A 13,838-nucleotide genomic window follows, 5' to 3' on the forward strand; every position below is an offset into this window, starting at 1 on the left:
TAAATAATGGTGGTTTATATTTCCTGTTATTTAATTTCTTATTGACTTCATATCCTGTGGTGTGCTGCAGTGATTGTCTGATGCTGCAAAGACTGTATGTTGCCATTCCAAAACCAAGTAAAATAGCAAAAGTTTACTTCCAGTTAGTAAAGTTACTCAAATTGTTTAAGACCTAATTTGAAGAAACATTTGCAGGAAGACATGTTAATATACTTCTGTTTCTCCGTTGACATTTTTAGAATTATTTTCAATAACTTTTTAGGCCTCCTTTGGCCAAGACTTGAAGCAACAGAGAACAGATAAAATGACAGTCCCAATGGACACAAAACAGCAAAAAAAAAGTAAAAAGATGAAGTAATCAATTCTAAGGAGATGATAGATAAAAGTGACACAAAACATACTGCAATCAGGTGTTTCACTTATACAAACCTTAATAATATCCAGTTTAAGCAGGTTTTTCCACCTTGAATCAGGCAGCAGAGAAAGTGTCACCAGCTGGTCTGCAAGCTGTTCTGGAGACTCATACTCTATCATCTCGTCACTCGTGACCTCCTCAACTTCATAGTCCATCTCTACATAGAAACATGGTTGGCAATTCAATAAAAACTCCTTCAGACCAATAACATAAAAATAAAACTCTTCAACTCTTCCAATGTATCTGCTCCATTTGTAACAGCTATAGATATGAGTACTGCTGAAAACCTATAAAGGTCCAAAATTACAGAAAAATCATCTTATACAAACCTCTAGTGATATAAGAATATAACAGAAAAAAAGGAGCAGAAAAAATATTATATTGGGTATAAACTATTCAACAGCCACCACAACTGACTGATCATAATATTTGGTTCTGTATAAATATTTGTATGTCGTAATAATAACTACTATATAAATCATAAAATAAGTAAACTGTTAATGAGCAATCAGGGACAGACTATTAATTCAGTACCTTGCACAGGACAGGTTCCAGGCAGCATTACCACCGTGGGTTCATAATCAGAAGGAAGGGGACGCAGGGACACCGGTCTACAGAGTGTGTTGTTTGACCTTGATTAAAGAAAAATTGTAAGTAGTGTTTTTAATAAGTATCAAAATGTGCCATAAAGAGTATCATTAACGGAAATATTGAAAGGAACTTTTGTTTGAAGGGGTTTCTGAGCCACAACACTGAGGCTTTTCCTTTCTTCAGAAACTTAGTAATATACATCGAATCTGATCTATTACTGCCACACTGTGGGCAACCAGTGGAACAATGTCTCTATCTTCAGGGGATATTAATTACTAGAGTTAACAAATAAAAAGATAATTACATATCAAAAACATTTTAAAATAAAATCTTTCATGCCAATTTTATTATTAGATACTGAAATTTTGTATCAAACACAGCAGATTAATACTTTTAAACTTTAATTTAAACCACTGTCACCAGAAATTTGAAATTAAAATTACGCAGCAAAGAATGACTCTTGTAAATCTTGTACCTCATTGTACTGTAACTTAAAATAAGAAAAACACATTGTTAAAACACCTAAGTGAATAGTTCTTAAAATTATTCAAATGACTTTGCTAAGGAATTGCCCTTACATTCCATACATGAAATGCAGAAGAGCATGTCTCAAAAAATGGCTACATTGCAAAACATGGTCATCTCAGAGCATGCTTCTCATCTTGATGAGTCAAAGATTCACAAAAGGTGAATAATTGTGTGCCAAAAGATTTCTATATTCTGTGAATATTGCAGTGGTCAACACCTAACTCAATGACTGTCAGATTGTGGATCCTACATTTGCAACATGTGGGAATCTACCTACAACACTGATATGTAATGTCTGGACTTTTACCACAGATATATCCCCAGATCATCTACATGTGCAGAAGCCAAAAAATCCCCTGTAGGTGACATGGTAATACTGACAGCTGCTGCGTCAAGCAGGAAACAGTCGATGAGGCTGAAAAACATTGAAAACATAATCTGAATTTAAGCAGTACTAGAGAAATGCACATAAAAGTACTACAAGTAGGGAAATTCCAAAGAAGTGCATCCAGTCATTGGTTATTCACTTCTAAATTTCTTTATACTTTCATTTATCAAGTTTTTGTCAAACGAAACCTTAAAAAGTATGACCAGGCCTCCACTTATCATCCACAAACATCTTCTTGACTTGTAGTAAAGTCTTCTTATCACACTCTTGCCTAAGACTAAATACATGTGCCACAAATCACTGATATATTTGCCTTTTTCGATGTGGAGGCGGAAGATTATGCAACTCTTATGCCTGGCATACCCATATTTTGGAAGTTGTGAACACATGGTTGGCACTGTTTTAAAAATATTTTACCTGACAGGCTAGTTAACAATAACATGCATGTTGCAGTCTTATATTGCAGTCTTAGTGACTGATCATTTGTCTGGATCACTTAATTAATTTAATGCTTCACTGTCCTTTGAACACATACAGGGTATCCCACAGGATAAAGCTTAGTCCAGGTGTTAACCTCATACCCCCCACCCCAAATAGCTATTTAACCGTTAGATTACTATGGTAGCTTGTGAACTTAAATTTTATTATTGTAACTAAACTTTATTACCCTAAACGAGACATTACTTGACCATGAAACAGGTAAAGGTTTATTCCATGCTGAAAAAAGCAAAGAAACAAGGTTTCAGCGTGGAGCCTTCTTCAGGTTGTCTCTTTTCAATATGGAATAAACCTTTACTTGTTCCTTTGCAGGCTACCTATGCTGAGGCAGCTATCTACTTGAACATTACTTGACTATAACAGCTAGTTTGATTTTATAGGATTCATCAAAGATGTAGGCTATCCAGGAAGAGCTTTGAACTTGAAATGTGTTATTTAGCTATTTGCTATTTTCTGTTTGCATCAATGCATCATTCCATCATTGTGTACTTTTTGCTACTTGGGCACTGTTTATTATTTTGCGTACACAGAGGAAATAAGCCTTCTTTTATCTATTTGTCTATGACACAATGATTCAGCTGCAAAAAATGCCTTTTTTTTATTCTTTGCCAATTTCTAACCTAGTTCATAAGGGGCTAAAACTCTAATGGAAGAGGTGTTAGTGGGGTCAGCAGGGGGCACTCACCCTGCGGTCCACGTGGGTCCTAATGCCCCGGTAATGCCTGACTCTCTGTGGTCATTAAAAATCCCAGGGCGTTTCTCGAAAGAGTAGGGGTGTAACCCAGGCGTCCTGGCCAAATTTCCCATTGGCCCTTACCAATCATGGCCTCCTAATAATCCCCATCTATAAATTGGATTGATTACTTTGCTCTCCTCCCCACTAATAGCTGATGTGTGGTGAGAGTTCTGGCGCACTATGGCTGCCGTCGCATCATCTAGGTGGATGCTGCACATTGGTGGTGGTAGAGGGGAGTCCCCATTACCTGTAAAGCGCTTTGAGTGGAGTGTCCAGAAAGGCGCTATATAAGTGTAAGCAATTATTATTAATTTTTATTATTATTATTATTATTATAATGCGTGACATTTAATTACCAGAATCGCAAGTGTCTTTAAGAAATTCAAAATTGTATGTTCATTACTTCATTTTTTTTTTTCAAATAAATCTAGACTTGATGTAAATGCGTGAGATTTTCAGACCTGGGCACGAGACCATGAGATTTGGTCCTGTTGTGTGAGACTTGAGAGCTATGCAATTGCATATCCCCGTGGCGGCTGGCTGGCAAATGATCTTGCAATGTATCGCTACGAAACAGTATTTCAATATGGATTATTGTGTACATTTTGTCAGACATCAAGTTTTTGTTTGACCTGGCAGTGCCAATTTTTGGTCAGGAGGCCTGTCTGGCCTGTACACAATTGTGCAAACCCTGACATAGATGCCCGATATCAGGCAATATTAGGCAAATTGCTAATTGGGCTAATTAATAATGGACACATATTATTTTCATAGGGAGGCAGGTTAGAGAATAGAGATGCCTAGCAGGCGTAAAAGGATTGAAGGAGGGTTAATGATAGTTGCACCTATGGTGGTTAATGACAACACACAAATTCCAGGCACAACAGTCCAGAATGAGCAACATCCTTCTTACCTTTCATTCAAACGTATTATTCCAAGTCTACTGTTTTGAATTTTAAACTTAATGATTATCTTTATCTGAGCGTCAGAAGTTTCATGAAAGATTCTTTGTGTTTATGTACTTTCAATTTAATTCCCCACATGACACATGTATTAAAATGTATTTATGTAACTTTTACCATCCAGATGGAAGATCCCAGGTTCTAATAGTGCAGTCCATGGAGGAAGTTATCAGCCATCGACCATCAGGACTAAAGGCCTTAAAATATAAAGAATTCAAATGCATGTCAGCGAATATTCAGGAATACTACAGCAATAGCTAAGAAAATGATACAGTCACTTACCATGTCATTTATTTGCCCATTGTGTCCTGAAAATATTCGTACAATTCTCCTCGTCTCCATGTCCAAAATGTTAATGGCGAAATCATCCAAAGCAATAGCAAGCATTCCACTACAGACAGTCAAGAGAAAAGGAGGGACTGACAACTCAAAAATTGCAGCTGACAAACTATCTAGAACAGCTCCCAGATCAATGAAGCTTCAGAAATCAAAATGTTGTAGATTTCAGCCTTATTTTCAGTCATTTAACAGGGGTCCCTCAATGCTTTCATCTGTACTTTTTCCACATGTAAAATTCTAAAACCCAGCCAGGTACAATTTAATAGCAAAAAAGTAAAAGGCATTTCATATATTCACTGAGTCGTGTTATTCTGGCATTTCATCCTACATTAACATTTGTACAGAAGTGTGCAATATGCTGATAAGACATATGTTGGAAACAAATGAAATTACTTTTCATTTTGTTTCTTAATTTCTACTGCAGGAACCTATGAATATTACCACAGAAACTGAACAAAAAATTAGTACACTAAATGCCCTGTACTGTATACTGTACTGTATTTTTTGCTTAGTAATCCAGCCTATATTGATGCTTCACAGGAACAGAAACTTCAAAATATTTCTGGACCTAAATATTATTCTTACCTGTCCCTATGTAAAAATACAGCAGCAGGTGAGGACTTCAGTGCAACTGTGTGAACCAGTTCCTTAGACTTAAATTTCCAGATCTTGATCAGCTTGTCTGCCCCAACACTGACAGTCAGCTGGTTGAGTCCATCTACAGCCACTCCGCGAACAGGTCCTTCATGGGCTTCAGAACAGAATCAACAATACAGAGTTAATGAACAATATCACTCATATCAGTTTTAAGGGTTTTCACAATAACTTCAACTGTTCTGTTCTAACATGTGATCCGTGTTAATGATCTTATCATTCAATTCCCGCTTTTCTCTATAAAGCCAAGGTGCTGCTTTGACGGCATTCATCATTTTTTCTTTGATGGCACTCTTTCACTTGCCCTTCTGTCTCACTCTCCACATTTATTTTTGATGAGCTAGACAGTCATTACCCTGCACGTAAGTTGCAGTCTCAACCATACACTGAAATCCTTTTTTAATCCTTTTTTTTAAACTTTCTTTACAGCTTTCATCTTTCATTTTTTGATTATATTTTTATATAATGAACTATTTACATTATGCCAGCACAGATGGGAGGTTAAAACTAAACACTGTTTTTTTTACAGAACAAAATCAGACAAACCCAATCCGGGCTTGCCAGTACTTTCTAAACCTTTCTGCTCATAACTTAAGAGAAAGTGTGATCTTTTCCATGATATAAATCTCCTTCACAACACTGATCCACTGTTTCGGTGTTGGGGAATCATTAGTAAACTATTTTCTTTTTCCTACTAAAGCTAAAAGAATTCCTAGTACATATCTGTCTTTTAGTTCCATGTAGTCAAAAGTAAAATTCCCCATATGCATAACGGAGAATTCAAATGTTTTGTCTAGGTTTACTATATTAGTAAGCGCAAAATGTATGAATTTTCCAATATTGCTGTATTTTCAGGCATCACCAGAATATGCGTGAATGAGTTGCTACTTGTTCTCCACATAACCTCTGACATTGTGAACTTCTTTTTTTTTCCTGTGAATTTTCGAACGATCAAAAAAAAAGTCAAATTTTTCCAACAGACTTTTCTCCAAACATGTGAACCGGTGGAGCTTTCTTGAAATCTTCATATGTTCTTATCACTGTTCTGCAGAACATTGTTTTATCATTTTCTTTTGTAATCTATGTTAAGAATGGAAATTGGGTGAAAGGAACCACATCTAGTTTTATCTTTTCCCTTTTTGGAATAACAGAAATAATAGCTTCATTCCAAGAAGGTCAAAGATCTCCTCCTTCCCTTATCCAATTACAGGTAAACAGGATGATAGGGGCTAACTGATTTTTTAATACCTTTTTAATACCTTATAGCCATCTGTCCCTGGTGATTTATTGGCCTTAAGATCAGAAAAAATATTTTTTCTTATTACTCTAGTTAGCATATTATTTTGATCCTTACTTAAAACATGAAAGTTTAATTACTTTTATAAAAAGGAGATGTACTGTTTATTTTGGGTATGCTCATTTTTTGGGGGAGGCTCGCTATTCCGTTTCTCCCTATCCGACTCTCTTTGCATTTTTGCTGACCCATGGACTGTGCGGCAGTTTTGTCCTGAAGCCTGTACTTCACTCTGTGCAGTTTTATCTTTTTTCAGGACTCCTGTTATTCGGTTTCTCCATTCCCGAGTCTTCCTGTAATTAATTTCTTTTTTAAGGACACTCGTTATTCGGTTTCTCTGTAACCGAGCCTCCCTGTCTTTTTTCTGTTTTTGCAGGATGCTCTCTATTCAGGTTTTCTCCATACCTGAGTTTTATTTTTTCTAACCCACGGGATATGTGATAGTTTTATGCCTCAGCTCCAGCGTCACTGGGTGCACGAGCCAGCCCCTGCTCTGCACAGCAGTTTTCAGCTTCAGCGTTGCCCAGCACACCAGCCTCTGCTCCAATGTCATCTGGCACACACAGCCATCCTTCACGCTGCGCAGCAGTCTCAGTGACTTCAAGTCTGCCCTTCTAAGTCATCCAGCTCCTTTCCCAGGAAGCTTGCAACTCCATTTCTCCCATACATGACACTCCCTTTGTTCTGAATGGTGGATTCCGATTGGCAGCATCCCCGGCTTCTAGCCTCCATTCCGTGCAGCAGCCTCGGCTCTCGGCATCGCCCGGTGCTCCAGCCTTAGCTCCCAACCTGCTCATCGCATCGCCTGATGCAGCCGTTTCTGATTCTAGCAAGCACTTCTTTCCACACTTCACTGCTCACTGTGTCAACCTTCGTGTTTGGCGACCTGCACCCCTGACACTACTGAGGGCTGCCCCACTAAGCCCGTTCAGTTCCTTCCATACCCAAGACTCCCTTTTCCACCAGGCTGAGTTTAACGGCTTTTCTGTCCACCAGGAACACAACTGGTCCAGCTTCTCCTGGGATCGTCATTCTTCTCCATTACTGACTGGCCTGGGCTGACTAAGCCCCACTGGCCAGTAATACATTATCTCTTTTTCACTTTTCACTCTCCAGTCCCTCACAATGACAAATCACCACTCACACGACTGTATTCAACCACGGCATTACAGACAGACTTAAATCGAGATTCTGAAAAAAAGCTCAAATCTTGGCGAGATCTAGAATTAATCAAAGACAGGCTGCCTTGAAATTATGTTCTATAAATAGATTTTTTTTTCATCCCAACTGCACATCACATAAACCAATAATTTGAAAAAAACTATTTTAACACTTATTACACCTTTACAGGGCCTTACCTTTATCTTTGCCATATTGACCTCTATGGTAGCCTGACTGCATGTTGTACACGTCTATATGTCCTGATGACAGGGCTACTACTGCAAAGTTGCCACATGACGTGATATCCACAGCCTTCATTAAGAGAAAAAAATATGAATTGTACAGAAAACACTGAAATGGCATACATTTTTAAACTTAATTTTCCATGCAATCAATGTTTTGATACATTACATAATTTTGTTATTTTTAATTTCTTCAGCAGTAACATTTTTTGGAATTGGTGCTTCTCAGGAGTAATCCATCAAATACAACCAAAGCATCTAATTTCAAAGAATATGTTTGAATTCAAGTCACAAATGAGAAAAACAATGTGGCTAGAAAAAACATGACATTTCATGAGCATGGAAGCAAAACACACAGAGATGCTTAGTATGTTTTTCTTTAAGTGATTAAATTAGAACAGTCCTTAAATATCTTTCTGTTATCTATGATGCTTGTCTGAGCTTATAAGATTGGCAGCACTCCAAGAGCACTCTCAACTTCCTCTTCCCTATTTGCTAGAAATAACTTTTAATACAATTGGTTAGTTTCATAGCACGCTTTTCTATATAACTGTATAGGATTATATAGTAGCCCTTGTGTCCAGCATTCTTCCATTCTAGTTCAAATGGGTTTTGTATGTCAACCTTATAAAATACTGCAGCTTCAGGTAAGATAGATAAGATTAAATCACTTGATTGGCCATATTAAATTTCTTGTATTAGGAATTTGTCATTTCTCATACCCCAACTTGCTCTCCATGGACACACAGACAGGGAGAGCTTGGGGTCAGAGCGCAGGGTCAGTCATTTATACGGCACCCCTGGAGCAGCTGGGGTTAAAGGCCTTGCTCAGGGGCCCAAAGGAGTAGGATTGCTCTGCCAGCCGCAGGATACGAATCGGCAACCTTCCAGCCACAGGCGCAGATCCTTAACTACAGAGCCATCGCACCACCCCATCAGCAGTCTCCTCTGCTGTACATTTTGTACACTAATGATTGCATAAGCAAACAGACAGATAGACATCTCATTAATAACCTTTTTTATCACCAAATTAGGGGAGTCGCCATGGGCACCAGGATGCAACCAAGCTATGCCTATATTTTCTTTGGTTGGGTAGAAGAATGCTCCTTTGCTTCCTATACTGGCTTTGTCCCTGTACAAATGATACATCAATGACTCCATTGGTGTTGCTACATGCTCTAATTACCAGCTAGAGCACTTCCTGCATCAATTCACAAATTCTCACCCATCCCTTAAAAATACAGTTAACATCTCTTCCACCACTCTTCCATTTCTAGACATAAATTTATCTATTAACCATCCCAGACTCTCTACCTCGGTCTATTACAGACCCACAGATTCACACAGCTATCTCCTGTCCAGCTTTTTTCACCCCACTCACACCAAAAACTCTCTCCATTTTTCACACTTCCTCAGGCTACATCGACTCTGCAGTGACGACATGGATTTCCAGAACCAAGCATCAGAATGCATTCTTTTTTTCATCAACACAGGATACTTCACCCATGTTGTTAATAGGGCCCCCACCCAGGCCAAAAACAGCCCTTGGATCATCAAATTGATCAGGAACTCCCAGTCTCACAATCCTTTGGGGCTTCCCTATCACCCCAACACACTTTCTACCCCCAGGACCATTACTAACAACTACTCCATTTTACAGGATAATCCCTCCATCTGTACACTTTTTTCTGACTGCCCAATCATCTCTTACCGCTGACCACCCAATCTACGTAAACTTCTTGTTCATAGCTCCCTTGACCACACTAGCAATCGTCTTCACCAGGCACCTTCCCCTGCAACAGAATTCACTGCATCACATGCAAATACATATCTAACAACACGCTCATTCAGGGCCCCTCAGGTCAATTCTGGATCACCCAGATGACATCCTGTACCTTTAGCAACCTCATTTACTGTATCTCTTGCAAATATGCCCAGCTATCTCTGTTGGGGAAACTGGAAGGAGACTAGGGGACTGCTTCAGAGAACATGTTAGGGCTGTGAAAATTAAAGATTTCTCCAAGCCCATAGTTTCTCATTTCACCACAGACGACCATGTTCACACTGACCTCTCTGTCTCTGTTCTCAAAGAAGGGTTTCTCAACTCCCATAGCAGAAAGGCAACAGCAAAGAAACTCATCCTGAAACTAGGTTCACACCTTCCCCCTTATCTCAATGACAGACTTATTTTCGTGTAGTCTTCTCTATTCTCATGCAGGTTTCAACTTCTCCACTTTGCACCACCTGAGTAGCCTCTCTACCTCTCCCCTCTCCTGCCTCCCCCCCTCCCAGCTTTTATTCTTCTGTGCTATTTAATCTTTGCTGTCTGCCCTTTAATACACCTGAAGAAAGCTCCACAGCCGAAACGCTGCGTTTTCTCTCTTCTCTTTTCAGCATGGAATAAACCTAGTACTTGTTCCATTGCTGACTATGCATGCTGACGCAGCTATCCACCTGAATGACATCTCATTAAGTTTGCTGATGACACAGCCCTGGTCAGTTTATTAAAGGACACAGAATACCATCATGGGCCCATTCTAAATGATTTTACTAGCTCCCTAAAGGTAAATGTTTGAAAAACAAAGCACTAGTTATTGATTTTAGGAAAAATACCACACCCCTTCAGCCCACTATAATTGATGGTCAGCCTGTTGAAATTGTCGATGACTTCAAGTACTTGGGACTGGTCACTGACAAAAACCTAAAATGGGACAAATATTGAGAAACTATCTATAAAAAAGGCCAACAGACTCTTCTTTTAACGGAAACTCAGCTACTTTAAGGTAGATAGAACTATTCTTATACTTTTCTACAAATCATTCATTGAATGCATCTTAACATAGTGCTTCACTTGCTGGTTTGGCAACATAAGTACCAGTAATTGTAATAGACTGGGTAAATTAGTGAATATAAGTGGCAAATAATCGGGAATAATCAAATCAACTTAAGCGTCCTTTACAAACAGAGGGTGACAAAGAAAGCCAAAAGCATCATAGTGTGTATCTTACCCCCTCCACTGCGAATTCACACTTCTATCTGGGAGACGCCTCTGTGCCCCCAGGTGTAAAACCAACAGACTCAGGAAATCTTTCATTCCCACTGCAATTACACTCTTAAACAATGCAAAGTAACTACCTTGTCTCTTGTTTCTTTTCTCCTGTAACACTACTGTATTCTCTTCCCTTTTGGTGATGTTTGTCATTGTGTTGTGTTTGACTGTGCCGTAAAACAAATTTCCCCCAGGGGAAAATAAAGCTTGAATTGAATTGAAAAAGTATGAACAAAGTTCACAAAGAGACTTTCACAACAGAAATAAAACATAGGCTACAATATTAATGAGAAATATTTTATGGTGACTTTCTTTTACTAAATATTGATATGTGAAATGTGAGCTTCTTGCAACAAACAGTTTAATATTTGGTTAAATGTTAGGAAGAGCTACATGAAGATCCCAATCCACACATTTTGAACTAAATCTCTTCTGATTTCGTGGTAGTCTGGAAAGCAGTAGACTAAATTACTGCAATCTCAAAGAGATAAAAGCCTCCTATTGTAAAACAGACACAAGGGATATTACATACAAGGGATTACGTTTGATGTCAGCCAGTTTAGTCTTCCTTTCAAAGGGAAAGGTATAGTCAAGGAGGGGATATGTCATCTTATACAATTAAGTTCTTAATTCTAATGGTTTCTCTGATTTTGGCTGCTTTTTTAATTACCATCAAAATTTTGAAATGTCATCTTCACAAACAATTAAGCAGTGGTACAAATATGTAACTATTGGTTTAAGCAACACATTCACCCTAAGAGCACAGTTTTAAGTCCTGGTTTGCATGTTGCTTCGGTCTTCACTATTTCCACACTCTATCTAGTTAATGTAAGTGTTGTATGAAAGACACAGGGCATCAGACTACACCATTTGCTGGCTGCCAAGATTATTCGACCACAAGTAAAGGTCTGGTCAGATGACAGCACACAGCATCTGCAGGGCTGTTTTGATTGTACTGTCTTTCTTTTTTGAATGTTGTTATAATTTAGATTAACTCACAGATGAGGTTTGTAGTGACATATCTTTCTGTGAACAAAAAAGTTGATTCCACGAAACATAGTTAAAGTTTATTCAAGAAATTAGGCTTGGGTAAACAAATCATTGAATAGTCTGTCTATTGTGACACAAGTAAACAGCTTCAGGAGTCTGCTAAGAGGGAAGTCAGATCTTAAGTTAAACATAAAGGCAAAATTAAAGTATAAGGAAAAATTAAGACAAACTCTGATTTAATTTAAGAACTTCAGGCAGTGGAATGAAAACTATGGCAGGGCAGGACAAAGGAAATGTCTCTAAAAACAAAGGGAATATTGATGGTTTTAACACTAACAAACAGCAGCTGCCTGATGAATTAGTTTCTAGGTTAGATTTGACAAGCATGACTACTTTAGATTTGACCAACAGATCACAAAGTGTGAGGGTAAATGTTTTTATAGCAGAAAAGCTTTGTCATTCTACCAGGTCTCCTCGGGGCAGTATGCTATCCCCAATCCTGTATATACACATTTTTTATACAGATAGCTATGGAGGCTCTTTTGAGAACAGACACATCATTAAGTTATCTGACTTATCCTGTGGTGCATTATTTTGTTGCATGGTAACACCTTCCTTTAATTTGTCCAAATTAAAGATATTGTCACTGATTACAGAAAGCAACCTGCCCGTTGCAAATCAATGGCCATTGAGGAGCAGGAAATTGAAATTAATTGTAATACTTGCTTACACTTCAATTCATAGATGGGGATTATTACCAGGCCATAATTGGTAAAAACCAATGGGAAATTTGGCCAGGATGCCGGGGTAACACCCTTACTCTTTTTGAGAAACACCCTGGGATTTTTAATAACCACAGAGTCAGGACCTCGGATTTACGTCTCATCAAAAGGACAGCGCTGTTTAAAGTATAGTGTCCCCATGACTATACTGGGGCATTAAGACACACAGACCACATGGTGAGTGCCCCTTGCTGGCACCACTAACATCTCTTCCAGCAGTTAGTTTTTCACAGGAGGTCTCCCATCCAAGTTCTGACCAGGCTCACACCTGCTTAGCTTCAGTGGGTTGCCAGTTGTTAGTTGCAGGGTGATATGGCTGCTGGAAATTGTTAACTGTTACAAATACCTTGGTACTACTGTTCATTATGATCTAACCTTTGAGGAAAATACAGATGCCACATATAAGAGGATAACATTGATTGTTCTTCCTGAGAAAACTCTGATCTTTTAATGTGTGTAGTACTAGAATGACCTTATTCTATAGACCTTTTATTGAACTTAACATCCACTATGGTAGCTTGGTTTGGTGACCTACTGAGCAGAACAGTGAAGGCAGCCAGCAAAATTATTGGCGCTACAGATTTGTCAGATTTCTACTTCAAACAAATAGTGAGTAAACCCAATATAATCATTGACTGTCATGACCACCCTTTGCAAAAGAATGAGGTTATCCTTTATTCTCACAACTATTAACCCGCTTAACAAGGAAAACTAACTGTATATCTTACTTTATTATTTTTTTCCATTACACATGTATGCATCTCATTTATTAATGGCTTCATGTGGTATTAAACTGCTATGTTTTTCACATATTGTCCCATTTGGGACAATAAAGGAAGTAAATTATTGCAGGCACGTGAAGCAGATATTACCATCTAGTTGTACCTCTAATAATTTTCTAGCATTTATTTTATTTTATTGACATATTATGTTAGCAGTGTTGGTTTCTCCACTTTAAGCGTAAAATGTTTTTTTAAACCATTACGCAATCAGTTTTGAATTGACTAAGAATCAAGCAGTGCACTAGTGTTTCAAGGGTTGGGTAAATTTAAAGGGTAGATCATTTCCAAAACTTTCAATATATTTCAGATCTTCCACTTTCTAAATTATGTTAAACCCCTATTTACATCTAAAATATCAAATAAATATGCACTAAAAGATGAAGCTCTTTTTACCCTCAGCCCCTATTTTCAAATTCTTCATTGCATC

General features: G+C 38.2%; 1 protein-coding gene across 1 annotated transcript in view; it reads right to left on the minus strand.

Moving 5' to 3' along the window:
- Window positions 1-13,838, minus strand: part of wdr36 (WD repeat domain 36) — a 65,772-nt gene that overhangs the window by 21,319 nt on the left and 30,615 nt on the right. The window contains exons 13-19 of the mRNA XM_088911751.1: window positions 7,764-7,878; window positions 5,043-5,208; window positions 4,401-4,509; window positions 4,236-4,315; window positions 1,842-1,949; window positions 950-1,047; window positions 430-572 (exon numbers count right to left, since the gene is read on the minus strand). Coding sequence (XP_088767877.1) covers window positions 430-572; window positions 950-1,047; window positions 1,842-1,949; window positions 4,236-4,315; window positions 4,401-4,509; window positions 5,043-5,208; window positions 7,764-7,878 — 819 coding nt within the window. The remainder of the gene's footprint in view (window positions 1-429; window positions 573-949; window positions 1,048-1,841; window positions 1,950-4,235; window positions 4,316-4,400; window positions 4,510-5,042; window positions 5,209-7,763; window positions 7,879-13,838) is intronic.

Source organism: Atractosteus spatula, chromosome 3, assembly GCF_055471065.1.
Source record: "Atractosteus spatula isolate fAtrSpa1 chromosome 3, fAtrSpa1.hap1, whole genome shotgun sequence".
Classification (NCBI taxonomy): Eukaryota; Metazoa; Chordata; class Actinopteri; order Semionotiformes; family Lepisosteidae; genus Atractosteus; species Atractosteus spatula.